The sequence below is a fragment of the Rhinoraja longicauda genome, chromosome 3, assembly GCF_053455715.1.
Source record: "Rhinoraja longicauda isolate Sanriku21f chromosome 3, sRhiLon1.1, whole genome shotgun sequence".
Taxonomy (NCBI): Eukaryota; Metazoa; Chordata; class Chondrichthyes; order Rajiformes; family Arhynchobatidae; genus Rhinoraja; species Rhinoraja longicauda.
This window is the reverse complement of record NC_135955.1, coordinates 12,849,450-12,870,048: the sequence shown is the minus strand read 5'-3', so window position 1 is coordinate 12,870,048 and position 20,599 is coordinate 12,849,450. Positions and strand designations below refer to the sequence as shown.

The 20,599-nt window shown below is 50.5% G+C and overlaps 1 protein-coding gene across 1 annotated transcript; it reads left to right on the top strand.

Annotated features, from left to right (window-relative positions):
• The first annotated feature begins 251 nt into the window (after positions 1 to 251).
• Positions 252 to 19,798, top strand: mxd4 (MAX dimerization protein 4). The gene is made up of 6 exons (XM_078431808.1): positions 252 to 520; positions 674 to 764; positions 9,027 to 9,056; positions 11,935 to 12,049; positions 12,815 to 12,983; positions 13,950 to 19,798. Exons 1-6 carry the CDS (start codon positions 457 to 459, stop codon positions 14,102 to 14,104), a joined length of 624 nt encoding a protein of 207 aa, XP_078287934.1. The 5' UTR covers positions 252 to 456; the 3' UTR covers positions 14,105 to 19,798.
• Positions 19,799 to 20,599: the final 801 nt, after the last annotated feature.

Here is a 20,599-nt window from a genome sequence, read left to right as displayed (position 1 = left end):
TGGGCGGGCGTGGCGCCGCTGTTGCCAAGGGCGCCGCGGCCAATGGGAGGCGGCGCCGCTGTTGCCAAGGGCGCTGCGGCCAACGGGAGGCGGCACCGCTGTTGCCAAGGGCACCGCGACCAATGGGAGGCGGCGCCGGGCCGCATGTTGATCCTATTTTTTTTTGTCGGCGCTCGTCCAATGAGAGGAAGGTGGGCGCAATCTAACGCGACTGTTGCGCTTGCGGGCCTCCCCATTGGGCGGAGGGCGGCCGTTGCGTCACAATGCATCTGGGCTTGTCATCATGCTAGGTTGAGGTGAAGTGAACCGGAGGCTGCAACAAAGTTGTCTCGTCTCCCCCTCAACTCACCACCAGTCAGTCTCCTCTGCACCCTCCACTTCCAATGCCCATGCATTAGAGGAGCAGCAATTTGTTTTTTTGGAAGCATCGCAAAAAAAAACTATTTTTATATAGCAATGGCATTTTTTAACATTCAAACCTTGCTGGAAGCAGCCGAGTACATCGAAAGAAGAGAGAGAGGTACAGGCGATTGCAGAATCCCCCCCCCCCCCCCCCTTCCCCTCCACCACACCAGTTGCAGACAGCTGCATCCCACCTATTTACAGTCAGATCTACAGTGTGCATTCTCATTGTGTGTTTTTTTTTTGTTTGTTCCTTTTCTTTCGGTTGCAGAAGCAGAGCACGGCTATGCCTCCACGTCGTTGCCTTGCGATGTCGAATTCAACAGGAAGAAAGGCAAAACGAAGAAAGCCCCAAATAACAGGTACGAACGACCGAGAGAGGAATTGCAGAAGAGGGGGTCGTATATGCGTGTTTGTGTGTGTGTTTTTTTTTTGGCTCTTTAATCTTTCCCAGTCGCCATTTTCCCCCATTTGGGCTTGGCTGTGTTATGATCGGATATAAACACTGGTGCCACGCGTACAATATCCACCCGTGCAGTCCCAGTGTCATTTTACTGGGGCAGCTACCTCCTTGCAGCTTTCCCCCCCACACACCATTTCTCTACTTTATGCCCTTATTTATTCCTTTTCCCCTTTCAAAGTAAATTTAATTTCCCAACATATCCTCTTCCGAGCATATTTTCTTTTATAAAGAGAAACCTCAGGAATTGCTATCTGTCACTCTTTCTCTCTTCACTGCAACTGGGATTTAAAAAAATAAATAAAATGCAATCATCATCAAGAGTTGGAAAGTATGCATTTTGCAACCAAAATTTTTTTGCAATTCCATAAACGCAACTGCTGCGAACAATCCAAATGATTATCTCAGGTTTGTTATGGACGTGATGTTTGTTTAAGTAAATCATTTGGGATATAATCAGATGCAACGTGCAAGGGCAGGTAGTTCTATCCGGCTACATTGTCATTGCATCCTGTGCTTTTATTTAAGGAAAAGTGATTTTTTTTTTCCTCTTCCAAGATTGTTTTTTTTCTGAGGCTCCCATTTTTTTTGTATGTAGCTGAGCTCCGTGCTGCGCAGGCGCCCGGCGTCTGTTTGGGAGGCTGGAGCAGAGTCCGGCCTCCCTAAATGGGGAAGCGCTTACGTTTGGTCCACGTTGGTTTATTTAACCCGTGCATGCTTTCCATTGCAACTCTCTCGAACGACAGTGAGTTGATTGCTTTAGTTTCCTAGCAACGGACAGCACAGAAGGCCGCTCAGACCGTCTTTGCAAGACTGCATGCAGCCTGTAATCTATTCGATTGCATGCAACTTGCAATCTATTTTAAAACATTGATCTCAATTCCCCTTGAACGTTGCTGCTCCAACTAATATCTTGCAGGCAATGAACTTGAATAATGAAAGGCCTAGATAGAGTGGATGTGATTTCACTGATTATCTCAGGTTTACCACCTTCTGGCTAAAGAAATTTCTTCCTTTAGTTTAATTCAGTTTATTATTGTCACGTTTCCACTAGTGGGAGAGTCTAGGACTAGATCATAGCCTCGGAATAAAAGGATGTACCATTAGAATGGAGAGTATAAGAAGATAACTGCAGATGCTGGTACAAATCGAAGATATTTATTCACAAAATGCTGGAGTAACTCAGCAGGTCAGGCAGCATCTCGGGAGAGAAGGAATGGGTGACGTTTCGGGTCGAGACACTTCAGAATGGAGATGTTTGCATTCAATATTGCAGTCTGATTTTATTCACGTATAGTCTTCTTTGACTGCATTGCACACAAGCAAAAGCGTTTCACTGGTACACGTGACAATAATAAACTGAATTAAACTAAAGGAAGAAATTTCTTTAGCCAGAAGGTGGTAAATCTGTTGAATTCATTGCCACAGGTGGCTGTGGTGGTCAAGTCATTGAGTCTTTTTAAAGCAGAGATTGATAGGTTCTTGATTAGTAAGGGAGTCAAAGTTTACAGGGAGAAGGCAGGAGAATGGGGTTGGGAGGGGAAAATGGATCAGCCATGATCGAATGGTGGAGTAGACTTGATGGGCCGTATGGCCAAATTCTGCCGCGGTCTTATGGTGTAAACTCTACAGCATGTAAACTTTCAGTTTAAAGATTAACAGACAGTGAATTCTAGAGTATTGTTGCTAGGAACAGCAGATGCTGGTTTACCAAAAAAAGACACGAACAGCGGCTCGGACAGCATCTGGTGAACATGAATAGGACGTTTTGAGTCGGAACCCTTCTTCAGACCTATTTTGGGAGGGGGGGTTGAAGAAAGCTGCGTGGGAGCGGGACAAAGCCTGGCAAGCGATAGATGGATACAGGCGAGGGAGGTTTTGATTAGCTGATGTGTGGACAAAGGCAGTGGAGCCTTTCAGTGTAAAGAGTAACAGGCAGTAAACTTTAGAGCATGCAAACTTTCATAGGGCCATACAGCACAGAAAAAGGCCCTTTGGCCCAACCTCTCCATGCCGACCAACATGCCCATCTACCCTAGTCTCATCTGCCTGGGTTTGGCTCATATCCCTCTAAACCATTCCTATTCATGTACTTGTCTAAATGTATTTTAAACGTTGTTTCGTACATGCCTCAACTATGGCCCCTGCTTCTGATTTCCTCTACCCTGAATAAAAGACACTGCATTCACCCTATTCCCTGCATGGTTTTGTGCACCTCTATAACATCACCCCCTCATCCTCCTGCGCTCCAAGGAATATAGTCCAAGCCTACTCAACTTCTCCCTATAGCTCGGGCCCTCGAGTCTTGGCAACATCCTCATAAATCTCCCTTTGCATCCTTTTCAGCTTAATATCCTTCCTCTAGTATGGCGTCCAAAACGCACCAACATCTTGTGCAATTGTAACATAACATCCCAACATCCCAACATCCCAACATCCCATACTCAATACCGTGACTGATGAAGGCCAGCACACTAAAAGCCGCCTTCATCACCCTATCTTACCACTTTCGGGGAACTATGTACCTGCACTCCTGGATCTCACTACTTTATAATGTCCCCAGAGCCCTGCCATTCACTGTGAAGATCCTGCCCTGGTCTGACTTTCCAAAACTCAACACCTCACACTTAACTGCAGTAAACTCCATTGACCATTCATTAGCCCGCTTGCTCAACTGATCAAGATCCTGCTGCAATTCTCCTCTGTTAGCCCCCAATTCCTCTGACAATTTTGAACCTATGATCGCCGATCATTGGCCTTACTGCCTCTATGAACCGTCTCCCTCCCGTCTACATGATGTAAACTTCTTGTAATGTAAAATACAGGTGCTACCACCGATTTACTGGCAACCGGTGGTCCAGTGCCTCCTCTGATCTGGACAAAATTGCGAGTGCACATTTGAAATCCTCCTGAAAATGGCGCCTCGGCTGTGTGAGGTGGCCGATCTCGACCTCATCGGGACTTCTGCGGCCGATCGGCGGGTAGATTTTGCCGTCTGTGGCCAGGGCTCTGGAAATCCAGCCCGGCTGGATCCGGCAGATCTGTTCCCATAGCCGACTTCCGTGGCTGACTAGGCTTGACTTAAAACCATTGCTGGGGACGTACAAGTAGCCCAGTGTGTGGCTGGATGAAGATCACTAAAGGAGATGGTCAGAGACCATGTTCATAGAACATAGAACAATGCAGGAACAGGCCCTTCTGCCAATCATGTCCAAAAGCCTCTTATCGTATCTGCCTCCACCGCCTTCACGTTCCATGCACCCACCACCCTCTATGTAAAGAAAAACTAGCCCTGCACATCTCCTTTACACTTTGCCCCTCTCACCTTAAAACTCTACCCTCTAGTTTTTGACATTTCCACCCTTTTGGGGGGGGGGGGGGGGGGGGGGGGGGGGGTGAGAGGTTCTGACTGTCTACCTTAATTTTATATACATCTTTTTGGTCAGGACCTAGTCTGAAGTGTCCCGACCCGAAACGATGCCTATCCAGAAATGCTGCCTATCTGATCCACTGAGCTACTCCAGCACTTTGTGACTTTTTTTGTGTGAACTGGCATCTGCAGTTCCTTGTATCCATACTTCTATCAGGTCTCCCCTCAATCTCTGGCTTTCCAAGCTTGTCCAACTCTTTTCGCCAATACCCTCCAGTCCAGGCATCGTTCTGGTAAACTTCTTCTGCACCCTCTCCAAAGACTCCACATCCTTCCTGTAGTGGGCCAACCAGAACTGCACGTAATAGTCCAAAAGCCACCGAACCAAAGCCTTATAGATCTGCATTGTGACTTTTTGACATATATTTAATGTCCCGACCAATGAAGGCGAGAATAACATTTGTTGTCTGTGTGGAGTTTGCACGTTCTCCCTGTGACCGCGTGGGTTTCCTCCGGGTGCTCCGGTTTCCTCCTACATCTAAAAGACATGCAGGTCAGTGGGTTCATTAGCCTCTGTAAGTTGCCCCTGGTATAGGTGAGAGGAAAGAGAATTGGAGTGGGGTGGAAGGGAGAGAGTTCATGGCCTTTGGGTTGCTGGAGGATAAGAGGGAGTGACTGATAGAATTGCTTTGGGCAGGTTCAGAAGTAATGAGATTACCAGAAATCTTTTATGTTTGGAATGTATGCAATGAATCAGCCTCCACCTAAGCCAGTGGCTATTCCAGACTACTGTGTCTTTCTGGTGTTGGGATCCTGTCTGATGACTTTGCCCCTGCACTCTGAGCTTGGCGATCTCCGGTGGCTCTCAGTCCCACAAGGCCTCGATTGCAAAATGTCATACCCTAATTGCAAACCACTCCCTGCCTATGCCCACTTTAATCACAGCCACTTCCTGGACATCTTCATGCTCTTGCTCTTTGTCAGACACTACATCTTCCTGATTAATTTAGTTTAGTTGTACAGCATGGAAACAGGCCCTTCGGCCCACCGAGTCCACACCAACCAACCAGCTATCACACCATAGTTCACACTATGTTATCCCACTTTCTTATCTGCTCCCTACATTAAGGGGCAATATTTACAGGTGCCAATTAACCTACAAACCTGCACGTCTGGGAGATGTGGGAGGAAACGAGCACCCGGAGGAAACGCACGCGGTCGCAGGGAGAACTCTGGTGCAGTGAGGCAGTGGCTCCACCAGCTGCACTACTGTGCTGCCCTTTGATGTAAGATGGTTGTCGGGAGAACTCAATGTTGTGCAGGGGAAGGGCCTGCAGTTGCTGGTTTACACTGAAGATCGACACTCCAGCATTTTGCGTCGATCGGCAATGCCGTGCGTGACTGGGGTTGAGGATGTGTTGCCTGTAAAGGCCACGAGGTTGATGATTCAGCTGGAGCCTTCAGTGTGGCGAGTTAAGGGAAAGAAATGAAATTTGGAAAAAGATCTCGGCAATGGTGGGGGTGTGAATAACTAGATGGGTCTCGGAAAGAGCCAATGTGAACTTGTTGGACCAGCTAACTTCTACCTGTCACATATCTGAAGTAGCCACTTCAACAAGGTCTAATGGTTCAACGGTATGTTATTGTCACGTGTCTCTAGATAAAGTGAAATTCTTTTTTGTGCATACAGTCCAGTAAAATCAAACTATGCAGGAGTAACAGACCTTCTGGAGGCAGTAGACAAAATCACCATGTGAGTATAGAAGTTGGGAGGTCATATTGCAGTGTTATTGAGTATAGAAGTTGGGAGATCAGGTTGCAGTTATATGAGATGTTGGTGAGGCCGCAGTTAGAGTATTGTGTTTGGTTTCGAGATACAGTGCGGAAACGGGCCCTTCGGCCCACCGAGCCCGCACCAACCAGCGATCCCCACACGTTAATACAAGCCTACGCACACTCGGGACAATTTACACTTATGCCAAGACCAATACAGGCTTTGGGTCCATGGCTCGCTCTGGCCACAGCGCTGGCACCACAGGGCCAAGGTGAGTGGAACTCTTCCCCTTCCCTGTCCCCCCTCTACGAGGAATGGGCCCAACGGGTCCACTTGGTCTAGTTAACCTCTAAATCTGTACGTCTTTGGAGTGTGGGAGGAAACCGAAGATCTCGGAGAAAACCCACATGGTCACGGGGAAAACGTACAAACTCCGTTCAGACAGTACCCGTTGTCAGGATCGACCCCAAGTCTCTGGCGCTGCAAGGCAGCAACTCTACCACTGCCTGTTCCGGGCACGATGTCATCGAAAAGACGTGGTCAAGCTGGAAAGGGTGCAGAGAATATTTACAAGGACTGCCAGGACTTGAGGGCTTAAGCTATATGGTGAGGTTGAGCAAGCTGGGATTCAATTCCTTTGAGCGTGAGAGGATGTGGGGTGATCTTATAGAGGTGTCATTAGAGGAATAGATCGGGTAGACGGAAAGAGTCTCTTGCCCAGAGTAGAGGAATCGAGAACCACAGGTTTAAGGTGAGGGGAGAAAGATTAAATAGGAGCCTGAGATGAGAGGTAACTTTTTCACACAAAGGGTGGGGGGTGTATGGAATGAGGTGTCGGAGCAGGTAGTTGAGGGAGGTACTATTGCAACGTTTAAGAAAAATATGGACAGGTACATGGATAGGTCAGATTTAAAAGGATATGGGCCAAACGCAGGCAGGTGGGACTAGTGTAGATGGGGTGGTTGGTCGGTGTTTGCAAGATGGGCCGAAGGGCCTGTTTCCTGGCTGTGTGACTCTGTGACATTTCCGCTGCCATCTTGTGCCGTTTGTGTGTCAAGTTTTATAAAGGTACAGTCGTATCTTGGCATTAAGAGCCCGTTGTCCTGGTGGCAGCACTTGGTCGGTGTTGCAGGGGTCAGCCTGGCCTGGCGATGGCATCGGTCAGGTTTAATCCGAGGAGCGTTTCTGTCGATCTGAAGCGGTAACTTTCTCTCCACGGATGCTGCCTGACCCGCCGAGCGATTCCTGCAGTTTTTATGTAGTTTAGAGACACAGCACGGAAACAGGCCCTTTGGCCCATCATCCCCACGGACCATCAACCAATCAGTTACGCTAATCCTCCGTAGGGTCATGGAGACGGGCCCTTCAGCCCACCTTGTCCATGGTGACCAAGTTGGCACACTGGGCCAATCCTATTTCCTGTGTTTGGCCAATAGTCCTTTACACTCTTCGTATTTTGTATCTGTCCAAAGATAGACACAAAGTGTTGGAGAAACTCAGGCAGCATCTCTGGAGAAAATGGATGGCCAAGTTTCAGTTTTGGACTTCCTTCAGTCTGACCCACCTGCTTGGCTCTGGGACATGGGAGGGGATCAGAAATCCCAGAGGAAACCCACATGGTCATGGGGAGAAAAGTCCGATTCATATCTAGTCCATCGTGGACACTGGAATGCTGAAAACTATATTCTGTACTCTATCTTCCCATTTGCTCAACCTATTTTCTGGGAGTTTGACTTGATTGTATGAATGCGTAATATTAAGGCGTGCCGCCCAGCGACACTATCCTACACCCACTAGGGACAATTTTTACATTTGCCCAGCCAATTAACCTACGTACCTGTACGTCTTTGAAGTGTGGGAGGAAACCGAAGATCTCGGAGAAAACCCACGCAGGTCACGGGGAGAACGTACAAACTCCGTACAGACGGCGCCCATAGTCAGGATCGAACCTGAGTCTCCGGCGCTGCATTTGCTGTAAGGCAGCAACTCTACCGCTGTGCCGCCCTAAAAGGAAATCCATTTAGCTTGGCATCATGATGGTTGTTGTCTGGAATGTGCTGCCACCAACCATCATGGTGGAGGTGATGATGGAGGCAGATAAGAATTTTTCAAATAGTGCGAGGCACCCTTCACAGGCAACCATTCAGTCCATCTTTGGGCACCATCCCATCCACCTGGGAAGGATGTGCTGGAGAGGGTCCAGAGGAGGTTTACGAGAATGATCCTGGGAATGATTGGGTATGAGGAGTGTGACGGCTCTGGGCCTGTACTCGCTGGAGTCTAGAAGGAGGAGGAGGGGGGGATCTCATTGAAATAAAAGGGACGTACCTTTAGAATTAAGATGAGGAGGAATTTCTTTAGTCAGAGGATGGTGTATCTGAAAATCATTGCCACAGACGGCATTGGAGACCGAGACATGGTGTATTTTAAAAGTGGAGATTGATAAGTTCTTGATTAGTGAAGATGTCAAAGGTTACAGGGAAAAGGTAGGAGAATGGGGCCGAGAGGGAAAGATAGTTCAGCCATGATAGAATGGCGGAGTAGACTCGATGGGCGAATGGCCTTCTGATCCACTCCCAGCTCATCGTTCTGTAGTGTGAATGCACCTGTTAACCCCCTTTACGCCGTCTTGTTGGAGCCATCAGCTGATTTTCTGCAATAATGTTCTCCCCTTCAAACCTTTGAGGTGATCTTATAGAGGTGTTCAAGATCATGAGAGGAATAGATCAGGTAAATGCACACTTTTATCCAGAGTTGGGGAATCGAAAACCAGAGGACATGGGTTTAAGGTGAGGGGGGAGTTGAGGCAGGAACTATTGCAATGTTTAAAATGCATTTAGACAGGTACATGGATAGACAGGTTTGAAGGGATATGGGCCAAACTCGGGTAGATGGGACGAGTGTAGATGGGGCATTTTGGGCGGTGTGGGTAAGTTGGGCCGAAGTGGCCTGTTTCCACACTCTGTGTCTCTGTGACTCCCACGTTGTAACGAGTTTCTTTTTGTTTTTTTTTGTTCCAGGTCCTCTCACAATGAGTTGGAAAAGCACAGGTGAGTGTGGAGCAGTTGTGAATGGGTCCTGGTGTTGGAGGTTGTGGCCAAACCCAGAGCCTTGCTATCCAGCCGCTGATTGGATGGAAACTGTTGAGGGCCGCATTATACTGTAGAGTCGCACAACACAGAAACAGGCCCTTCGGTCCCACTCGCCCATGATGCCCCATCTAACATAGTCCCATTTGCCTGCGTTTGGCCCATAGCCCTCTAATGTCTTTTTAAATGCTGTTATAACACCTGCCTCAAGTACCTCCTCTGGCATTTATTTCACAAAATGCTGGAGTAACTCAGCAGGTCAGGCAGCATCTCAGGAGAGAAGGAATTGGTGACATTTCTTCAGTCTGAAGAAGGGTCTCGACCCGAAAGGTCACCCATTCCTTCTCTCCTGAGATGCTGCCTGACCTGCTGAGTTGCTCCAGCATTTTGTGAAATAAATACCTTCGATTTGTACCAGCATCTGCAGTTATTTTCTTACACTACCTCCTCTGGCAGCTCTTTCCATACACCCACCATCCTCTGAGTGGAAAAAGTTGCCTCTCTGGTTCCCACTAAATGTTAGAGATTTATTACCTTTAAAAGACATTTGGACAGATATATGGAATATGAAGGTTTTGGAGGGCTGTTTGAATGGGAAGGGCTCAGAGGGATATGTGGATAGGAAGGGGTTAGAGGGACATGGATCAAAGGGACTAGCCCAATATACCAACTTGGTTGGCATGCTCAAGGTGGGCCGAAGGGCATGTTTCAGTGCAGTCCACACTATGACTCCACATAGTGGACTGGAACGGATATAAAATAAAAACTAATTGGAGCTTAACCTACTTGAGAAAATGTTGTCATGTTTCTTTTAACAATGTATGAGAGGGGGATGAGGAGAGGTTTCAAGAAAGGTAGGCTGAGATGTGAATGGAAAAGGATATGGTGGATGGAATATAATACGGAGGATGGTGACGTAGTCATTTCGGTGTCAAAAATGGCAAATGGGGATATTTTTAAACGTTGAGAGATAGATGTTTAGAGATGCTCGACATCCTTGTGCATCATCATTGCAGGTTGGCACCCAGGTACATCAATCAGAAGGCAAACAACAATCTGGAAAGGGTGCAGAGAAGATTTACGAGGATGTTGCCAGGACTCAAGGGCTTGAGCTTTCCGGAGAGGTCGGGCAGGCTGGGACTTTATTCCTTGGAGCGCAGGAGGCTGAGGGGTGATCTTACAGAGATGTATAAAATCATGAGGGGAATAGATAAGGGTGAATTCACAGAGTTTTACCCAGGGTAGGGGAATCGAGAACCAGAGGACTTGGGTTTTAGGGGAAAGATTTAATAGGAACCTGAGGGGCACCATTTCCACATGCAGCATGGTGGGTGTATGGAATGAGCTGCCAGCGGAGGTGGTTGAGGCAGGTACTATAACAACATTTACAAGACCATTTGGACAGGTACGTGGAAAGGAAAGGATTAGAGGGATATGGGTCAAATGCAGGCAGGTGGGACTGGCGTAGGTGGGCATCTTGGCCAGCATGGACCCGAAGTGCCTGTTTCTGTGCTACATGACTCTAATCCGAGGGCCATTAATGCAAGACAATTTGAGTAAAAGCCCTTTGACTAAAAGGAGATGCAGATGCTGGTTTATACCAAAGATAGACATGAATTGCTAGAGTAACTCAACGGGTCAGGCAGCATCTCTGGAGAAAACGGATTGGTCCCGATCTGAAAAAATCACCCATCTTTCTCCTCCAGAGATGCTGCCTGACCTGCTGAATTACTCCAGCATTTTGTACCTATCTTTGAATAAAAGCATCTTACTGTATGTAGTTAAAAAGAAATCTGGATGAGACCTCATCTGGAACAATGTCAAAGGGTCTCAGAGAGTAAATCATTGCATCTGCGTGTTTAGTTACAGTCCCTTGTCATACCTAAAGATCTGTTCCCATCCGATCTTCCAGCCTCCCCTCTTGTAGCGGTGGTTTTCCCCCAGCCCCTTATTTTATACCCTTGACCCCTCCGCTGATGACAGGAGGTGGCTGGGTCCGAAGGCTGCTAGCTCTAACAACAGGTTGGACAGATTTAGATTGTTTTCTCTGGAATGCCAGAGGTTGAGGGGTGACCTGATAGAAATGGATACGATTATGAGAGGCGTAGATATTGTAGATAGATTTCTTTTCCCAGTGTGGAAATGACAAGAGGGCGTAGTTTTAAGGCAAGAGAGGCAGAGTTTAAAGGAGATGTGGGAGGCTAATTTTTGGGAGGCCTTGAATGCGCTGCCAATGGTGGTGGTGGAGGCTGATACGATAGTGATGTTAAAGAGGCTTTTAGATGGGCACATGGATGTGCAGGGAAATGGAGGGATATGGATCACGTGCAGATAGAGGAGAGCAGTTTAACTTGGCATTATGGTTGGCACGGAAATTGTTTACATGAGATGGGGTAGAGTTGGTGCCTTACAGCGCCAAAGACCTGGTATAGTTTCTGACCATAAGTGCTGTCTGTGTGGAGTTTGAACATTCTGTGACCTTGTGGGTTTTCTCCAGGTGCTTCAGTTTCTTTCCACACTCCAAGGACGTGTATGCTGCTTGTAGGTTAATTGGCTTCGGTAAAAATTGTAAATTGTCTCTAGTGTGTTGGATAGTGCTCGTGTACGGGGTGATGGCCAGTCAGAGTGGACTCAGTGGGACGAAAGGCCTGTTTCTGCACTGTATCTGAAGAGATGTGTGAGGCAAGTGTTTTAAACCCTGGTGGGTGCAGGGAATGGAGGGATGGATCGTGTGCAGGCAGAGGAGATGGGATTAACTAGCATGGACTCTTTGGGCCGAAGGGCCTGTCATGGCGCTGAGCCGCTCGCCATTCTAATCCGCGCCTCCCTCCCTTTGCAGAAGAGCCAAGTTGCGGCTGTACCTGGAGCAGCTGAAGGAGCTTGTTCCGCTCGGGGCGGACTGTTCCCGACACACCACACTCAGTCTGCTCAAACGAGCGCGCACTCACATCAAGGTAACGCTCCTCCCTCACCCCTCCCTCAATGGAGCTTCCCCTCCCCCCCCCCCCCCTGCCCGCCTCTCCACAGCCGTTTACGGCAATGATCCCACAGATTCACCACCCCCTCGCTGGTCATCTGGTCCAAGACCCTCTCACTAGCGGAAACATCCTCTCCACATCCACTCTGTCCAGGATTATGGACCATGGGAGCGTACGGGGACACTCACAGACACGGACACGCACGGACACAGAAACGCGCGCAGACGCAGAGACGTGCACGGGCGACACAGGGACGCGCGGGGACACAGACACGCGAACACAGACACGCACGTGGACACGGACACGGGGACACAGACACGCACGTGGACACAGGGACGCGCGGGGACACAGACACGCAAACACAGACACGCACGGGGACACAGACACGCACGGGGACACAGACACGCACGTGGACACAGGGACGCGCGGGGACACAGACACGCAAACACAGACACGCGAACACAGACACGCAAACACAGACACGTGAACACAGACACGCACGTGGACACAAACACCGAACACAGGGACGCACGTGGACATGCTTTTGCGCACAGGCAGACACATGCGCACGCACACACACACACATGGTGGGGTGGGAGTGCGCGGAGAGGGGAGAGTGCCCCGCAGTGGGGCAAGTAGTTGTACATTTTACATGTGTGGGTGTGTTGTGGTCTTTGTGCCGTGCCATCTCTCACCCCCCCTCCCTCTCTCTCTCTCTTCACCCCCCTGCGGGCCGGGCAGAAGCTGGAGGAACAGGACAAGAAGGCCCTGCACCAGAAGGAGCAGCTGCAGCGAGAGCGTCGATACCTGCGCCGTCGCCTCGAGCACCTGGCGGTGCAGGGGCTGGAACGGCTCCGCACACGCAGCCTGGGCTCCAGTGTGTCAACGGACCGCAGCGACTCCGAGCAAGGTCAGTGTGTGTGTGTGTGTGACCCTCCTCCACTCCCCGGCCCTCATCCCTCCTCCCCTCATCCCTCCTCGCCCCGTACCCAGAGCCTGGGACCGCAGCGACTCCGAGCAAGGTCAGTGTGTGTGTGACCCTCCTCCACTCCCCGGCCCTCATCCCTCCTCCCCTCCTCCCCTCACCCCTCCTCGCCCCGCGCCCAGAGCCTGGGACCGCAGCGACTCCGAGCAAGGTCAGTGTATGTGACCCCCCCACTTGTCCCTCCTCGCCCCGTACCCTCAGCCTGGACACCGAGCAAGGTCAGTGTGTGTGACCGGCCTCCCTCACCCCTCCTCGCCCCGTACCTTCAGCCTGGACACCGAGCAAGGTCAGTGTGTGTGACCCCCCTCCCTCACCCCTCCTCGCCCCGTACCCAGAGCCTGGACACCAAGCAAGGTCAGTGTGTGTGTGACCCCCTGCTCCCCGGCCTCCCTCGCCCCGTACCCAGAGCCTGGACTCCGAGCAAGGTCAGTGTGTGTGACCCTCATGGACCAGACCTTCCCTTCTCCACCCCCATCTCCCCCCCTGTCCCCCGTCCCCTGGAGTAACTGAGCGTGTCGGGCAGCATCTCTGGAGAAAAGGAACAATTACATTCTTACTTGCTCATCAAGGTAACGTCCCTTCCCTCGCCCCTCCCTCAATGGGTGACGTTTCAGGTTTGGACCCTTTTTCAGACTGAGAGTCGGGGAGAGGGAAGTACCTGTTTCTTTTCTCCAGAGATGCTGCCACCCACTGAGCGAATCCAGCATTTTGTGTGTAAATGTGTGTGTGTGTGTGTGTTATATTTATATATATATTTATATACACTAAACATTTGTTGATTATGTTGTTTACAGTGTACTATGTTTACATATTCTGTAATGCTGCTGCAATTGGGATTGTAATTGTGTGTGGGACATTTGACAATAAACGTTCCCTTGTGTCTCCACACAGAGGCTGACGTGGACATTGAAGGGATGGAGTTTGTACCAGGCGATCTGGACAGCGTGGGTAGTGGCAGCGAGGTGGACGATCACTACTGCTTCCACAGCAGCTCCAGCGACAGCGGCTACGCCGACTCCCGCACCATCACTCCCCGCCTCTCGTAGTGGCCGTGGGGCCGTGCGGAGCGGGGCGGGGCAGGGCTCACACCACATCCTCCTCTCCCTCTCTCCCTCTCTCTGTCTTTCACATCCTCCACCGCCGCCGCCTCCGACCTTAGCAGACGCTCTCTTGGACTGGACAGGACTCGCCCGGACCGGACCAGAGCCCCCTGAGGGACATTGGACCCCATCCCTGCCTCCGCCCCTCCGGAGCGGAGTAAACCGGACCGGAGTGCACCCCTCCGGAGCGGAGTAAACCGGACCGGAGTGCACCCCTCCGGAGCGGAGTAAACCGTACCGGAGTGCACCCCTCCGGAGCGGAGTAAACCGGACTGGATCCCGCTCCCTCCGGAGCGGAGTGAATCGGACTGGATCCCGCTCCCTCCGGAGCGGATCCCGTCACCCCTTTCAGACCCACCTGGAGTGAACCTCTCCCATCCTGGAGTGGAACTCGTCCCACCCCTCCCAGAACAGAACAAATCTTGCCCCAACCCACCCCTCCCTCCCACGTCAGACTCTTCCCCCCCCCCCCCCGAAGAAACAAAGAACTGCAGATGCTGGTTTATACCAAAGATAGACACAAAATGCTGGAGTAACTCCGCGGGTCAGGCAGCATCTCTGGAGAACATGCATAGGGGGTGTTTTGGGTTGAGGCCCTTCTTCAGTCACCGATCTTTGCTCTCCGCGTACGGCGGCACAGTGAAGCAACGGTAGAGTTGCTGCCTTACAACGCCAGAGACCCGGGTTTGATCTTGACTACGGGTGCTGTCTGAACGTAGTTTGTACGTTCTCCCTGTGACTGGGTTTTCTCCGGGTGCTCCGGTTTCCTCCCGCACTCCAAAGACGTGCAGGTTTGTAGGTCAATTGGCTTTGGTGAAGATTGTAAATTGTCCCTAGTGCACAGGATAGTGTCGGCACTAAACTAAACCAAATTAAATTAAATTAAGATGCTGCCTGCCCTGCTGAGTTACTCCAGAACTTTGTGTCTATCCTCTCTCACCCACAGCGAACCCTCTCCCACCCTTCCCCTCCCACATCAGACCCTCCCCTCCCTCCCACAGCGGACTGGACCGGACTGGACCCTGTCTGATTTTGGCTGACTGTCACAAGGAAGGCGGGGAGAATATCAGCAATAACGCAGGGCGATGGAGAGGTGTGGGGAGTGTGGACCTTGCTCTAATGATTATCCTCACAAGCAGTGCCTCGATTTTCTCTTGAGAACGTTTCTCCGTTGGATCGAAGCGGCTTGGTCTGGTGAGTCCATGATGAACGTGGGAGAGCGATCAGTGGGGCTGAGCCTGCTTCGTCTCGGGCTTTCCCCGGGGGGCGGTCAGTCTCCCAACTCTCTCCCGTCACATATCTTCACCACTTCCCCCACAGACGGGATCCTTCCTATGGGATGAGCCAGGCGTCCTGCCAAGGGTGTGACTGCCTCCTTGTCCTCCTGCAGATGCTGGGGGTGTTACACAGAACATTTTAAAGTGCCGCGCCGCTCAGCTACAGAGCTTGCCTCTGCTCGGCCCGTCCTTTACATCGTTCCTGTCCCAATGTAGGTTATACCGGCCGCTTCTACACTCTGCTTGGTGGTACTCATTAGAGCATGGCCTTCCAGACAACACGACCAATACGTACAAGTCTCAAGAGAGGTCTCTTCAAAGAAAAAATACGTACAAAAAATATTAGTCGAGTAATTTTAACCCTAGGAGTGGCCTAATATCCAGGGACCGCCACACCGGTGTAGTTTCGAATTTCCAGTATCAAAATTTTGTATTATATTTTCCTAAATGTTATCTTAACTGTGCTTGTTGTGGGGGAAAGGGAGGGGTGAGGAAAGGGCGGGACGTTTCCACACTTGAGTGGCTTTCTTTTTCTCTCCACCTCCTCCCCCTCCCCCTCTCTCCCTCCCCCCTCCCTCCCCCATTCCCCCTCTCTCCCCTCCCCCCTCTCTCGTTATCTCCCTCCATCTTACTCTGACCGTTTCTCAGGGTCTCCTGCACCCGATCTCTCCTTTCTTCCCGACCCGTTCTCCGTCTTCCCCCAACGCCAACTCTCAGAAAACCGATGAGATGATATTCTCGGCAGCTCACTAGACCTTGTTTTTTTTGCACTCTCCGACCGACTGTTCCCCTCCCCTCCCCTCCCCGCCTCTCCTGTCCTGCAGTGGGTGGGCTGGCAGTAATGGGGGTATTCTCACTCCCTGAACCCCCCTGCCCCCCCCCCCCCCCCCCCCCAGGCTGGGTTCAGTCCAAGGTTAGAACATGGCAGCTGTATTTTAGAAACAAAAGGCCTTTTTAAACTTATGCTATTACAACATAGTGTTAATACTGGACCAGTAATTAAAACGACACTATCGGAAGCAGACAGTGCACAGCATGGTGACAGGGTGCCGATTATACTGCAGCGTTTGTTTCGGAGTTTGTCCTGAGTTTATCCTGTCCTGCCTTTGCCTGGTCCACCGCTGTTTCCGAATTACAAAAGCAATGGAGGTTTCACCTTTGTCATACTCTCACAACTGTTAATAGGATCACATTTTGCAATCCGTCCCGCTCTTCCCTCAACTGTAGGGACGGTCGGATTAGAACCAGTGGCCGCTCAGGGAGTCCATGGCAAGGGCCAGTGCTGTAACCCTCTCCTCCAGGCCCCTCACCTCCCAAACATCAATCTGGCCCATCCGTTTCCCTCACCCTCTGTTTTCCCCTGCCTTGAGCAGCACGGTGGCGCAACTGGTAGAGCCACTGCCTCGTAGCGCCAGAGACCCGGGTTCGATCCTGACCTTGATTACCGTCTGTGTGTGGAGTTTGCACGTTCTCCCTGTGACCGCGTGGGTTTCCTCCGGGAGCTCCGGTTTCCTCCCACATCCCAAAGTCGTGCAGGTTTGTAGGCTAATCGGCCTCTCTACGTTGCTCCCCATGTGTAGGGAGTGGATGAGAAAGTGGGATAACATAGAGCTAGTGTGAACGGGTGATTGATTGATGGTCGGCATGGTAGAGCCAGTGTCCGTGCTGTATGTCTAAACTAAACTACAAGATGCTTGGCCTTGCGGTATCCGGAGTGGAGCCGGGAGGGGTCACTGTTGTAAGAGGAGTCGTCCATTTAAGACGGAGGTGTGGGTGGAGGGGCTGCGAGTCTCTTCCACAGAGGGCAGCGGAGGCAGAGTTGACTGAGGTGGAGCAGGGGATGGGTGAAAGTTTATGGGGAAGGATGGGGGGGGGGTGAAAGGTTGCTGCGGTTAAACTGGGCTTTGCAGAGTTGAAGTTACAGTCAGCACAGCTGTCGCCTTATAGAGAGGTTGGGTCCTTTTCTGGAAAGGTCCGCATTGAGTGAAAGTGAAGAGGAGTGTGGGTTTGAGGTGCAAATGGCATGGCCGCTAGTGGGCTAGTTTCGAAGCTGGAGGGGCTGAATGGCCTGAGGGTGGAATATGTGTGTGGGGTGAAGGGGGAGATTAAGGATGCAGCAGGGTTGAAGCCAGTTGTGGGTGCAGGGTTGAGTTGTGAGGACGTCAGGTGCTCCCTGGAGTGATGGGTGGTCTGTGTTTTGAGAGCCTGCAAGGCGATGGGTTTTGTTGGGCAGGGCACTGGAGGTGACTGGGACCCTGGACTTTAGTCGAGGGGGGGGGGGGGGAGGGAAATGTGTATGCCTGTGGGGAGAGAACGTGTCTCTATCACAGGGAAAGCAGTAGGAAGGAACTACGGATGCTGGTCTACACTGAAGATAGATACAAAACGCTGGAGTAACTCAGTGGGTCAGGCAGCATCTGTGGAAGGAAAGGAATAGGTGATGTTTCGGGTCGGGGCCCTGCTTCAAACAGATGTGGGAGGAAACTAGACAAAACCCGCGTGGTCACGGGGAGAACGTGCAAACTCCACGCACAGACACTACCCAACTGTCTTCCCATCTGAAGAAAGGTCCCGACCCGAGACATCGCCTACTCCAGAGATGCTGCCTGACTCGCTGAGTTACTCCAGCACTTTGCATCTATCCTGAGTAGTGTAGAGATGGCTTTGCAAGTCCTCTCCGAGCTGCCCCAGACGGGACGGATGCCCTGGGTTTGTAGATCACCTGAGTTCTTTCACAGCCTGGCAGAAGCACCTACCTGCCTCCCGAAACGAGCCCTCACGTCCACGGCCATTCTCAGTAAACGGCACCTTGAGTGGGGGGGAAGGGGGGAAATTTAGCCTCCCACCCCCCTCTCCATCTCCTGGCTAGTGAGGGACCTGAGATCAAGAGTTTGTTGTTCAGCGAGTAGCTGGGGCTACAATTCCCCCCAGGGTTGATTGGCCTGAAGATCATTACCAAAGGTCACCAAGATTGGCCGTGCACTCTGAATCCCCTCGGACGTTGGCCACGAAGAAGCGATTCCATGTTAGACAGCCAAGTGCGGTGGACTCCATCCCAGTTGGACTCCCAATTTAATGTCTTCCATTAACTGTTAACTGCCTAATAACCAGTTGTGCGTGGGTCGTATAGCAGGGATGCAAGCACGGGCGTGGTGGGCCGAATGGCCTGTTTCTGCACTGTACAACTCCTCGGCTGGAAGTGACCGAAGGAATAAGCCCCACCTTAGGGACGCACGCCCTCCCTCAGCCCCAAGACCGCACCTCGGTCTAGTTTCCCCACCCGCACGCACCCCCACTCACTCTCCAACCTGCTCAGCCCGCAAGAGATGCATCCGCCACAAAGGCTGACTGCCGACTCGTATATTTTCTTCTAAACGTGATATAGGAAACTTTAGCAGTGACGCATATTTTCTCTTTTGTTGCTTTTTTTTCTGGGGTGGAAGAGGAAGGGTTGTGGGGTGGGACTGGGGCAGGAAATGTAGACTTTATATTTTAAAATAGGTCTCCAAGAGGCCAAACCCTGTTCCATCCATTTGTACAATTGATGATTGCAAAGCATTTAGACCGTTGATTTTGTTTTTTGTATCACTTGGTGAAGATCCTTGGCCTTCTCTGGCGGCTCCCTGGCTGTTTGAGACGGGGAAAGGTGATGCAGTATTATAGCGTCAAATCTGTTCCATAATCACTGTTTTTTTTAAAGAATAAACTTTTTTCTATAAAAGGTAAAATGTTCTGATGGTGTATGCTGTCAAACTTCTGTGTCTTCCATCCAATGGAAGAAGGAAGCTGGAGTGAAACATTTTGAGGCATTGGGAAGTGTGACTTGGAAGTGTCTCATGTTTCTTTGGATTGTTGGGATTGAGAAAGCTCTTCTCGTCTTTTGATGAACGAGATTGGAAGGGAGGTGGATTAGGGGGGGGGGGTGGAAAGGAGAGTGTCGTCCCACCCCCCCCACCCCACTTTCAGTCTGAAGAAGGGTCCCGATCCGAAACATCACCCATCCTTCACCAACGATGTTGCCTGACCCGCGGAGTTACTCCAGCACTTTGTGTCTTATCTTCTTGTCTATTTCCCTGAATGGGCAGGTTGGCCACTTGGGTTGGGAGGTGTCGGTGGCTCCCAGTGTTGGCGGAACAGATTCACTTGGCATGGGGTTGTCTGCGGGGGTGGGGAAGAGGACATCAAGGAGGCCTTTGTGAATGGCTTGAGGTGCACTGGATGGGCTGTGTGTGGGAGACGTGAATATGTACTGTTAAGGAACTCTTGACCTGTCAGTATAGAATGCTTTATATAGCTCCTAAGATGTATAATATAAATTCACACATTCATGGTGCTGGCTACCTTCTGTAGCACAGTGAAGGTAATGTGTTGTATCATTCTTTCATTGTAATATAATAAAACATTTTTTTACATCATTTGGTCTGAGCTGTTATTCCTAGAAGAATATGCAATGAGGTCCCTCTTCATCCTTCCCAGTTGCCATCAGGCAACTGAACCATCCTCGAGAGCAGTCCTGAACTACTATCTACCTTACTGGAGACCCTCAGACTATCTTTGATCAGACTTTCTTTACTGGATGTTATCTTGCACTAAACGTTATTCAAGTTATTCCCTTTATCATGTACTGTACACTGGATGGCTCGATTGTAATTGTGTATTGTCCTTCCCCAGGCTGGTTAGCACACAACAAAAGCTTTTCACTGTACCTCGGTACAAGTGACAATTAACTAACCTCAAACACGGAGTACAGGGGCAGAGCTGTCAAACGCTCTATCCGTCTCATAAGACATAGGAGCAGAATTAGGCCAATTGAATCTACTCCACCATTCAACCATGGCTGATCTATCTAATCCTCTCAACCCCATTTCCCTGCCTTACCCTATGATGCCCTTCCTAATCAAGAACCTATCAATCCCTGCCTTAAAAATATCCAATGTCTTGGCCTCCGCAGCCGTCTGTGGTGATGAATTCCTCAGATTAACCACCCTATGACTAAATAAATTCCTCCTGATAGTCATATAGCACAGAAAACAGGCTCTTTGGCCCAACTTGACCATGCTGACTAAAATGCCCCATCTAATCTAGTCCCACCAGCCCCCATTTAGCCCATATCCTTCTAAACCGTTCCTATCCATGTACCTGTCTGAATGTCTTTTAAATGTTG

What these genes read in the sequence shown, in the direction of transcription:
- mxd4 (XM_078431808.1), top strand. Translation starts at nt 457, where the DNA reads ATGGCATTTTTTAACATTCAAACCTTGCTGGAAGCAGCCGAGTACATC. An exon ending in CATCGAAAGAAGAGAGAGAG is followed by an intron (nt 521 to 673) that starts GTACAGGCGATT and finishes TTTCGGTTGCAG; the next exon opens with AAGCAGAGCACGGCTATGCC. An exon ending in AATGAGTTGGAAAAGCACAG is followed by an intron (nt 9,057 to 11,934) that starts GTGAGTGTGGAG and finishes CTCCCTTTGCAG; the next exon opens with AAGAGCCAAGTTGCGGCTGT.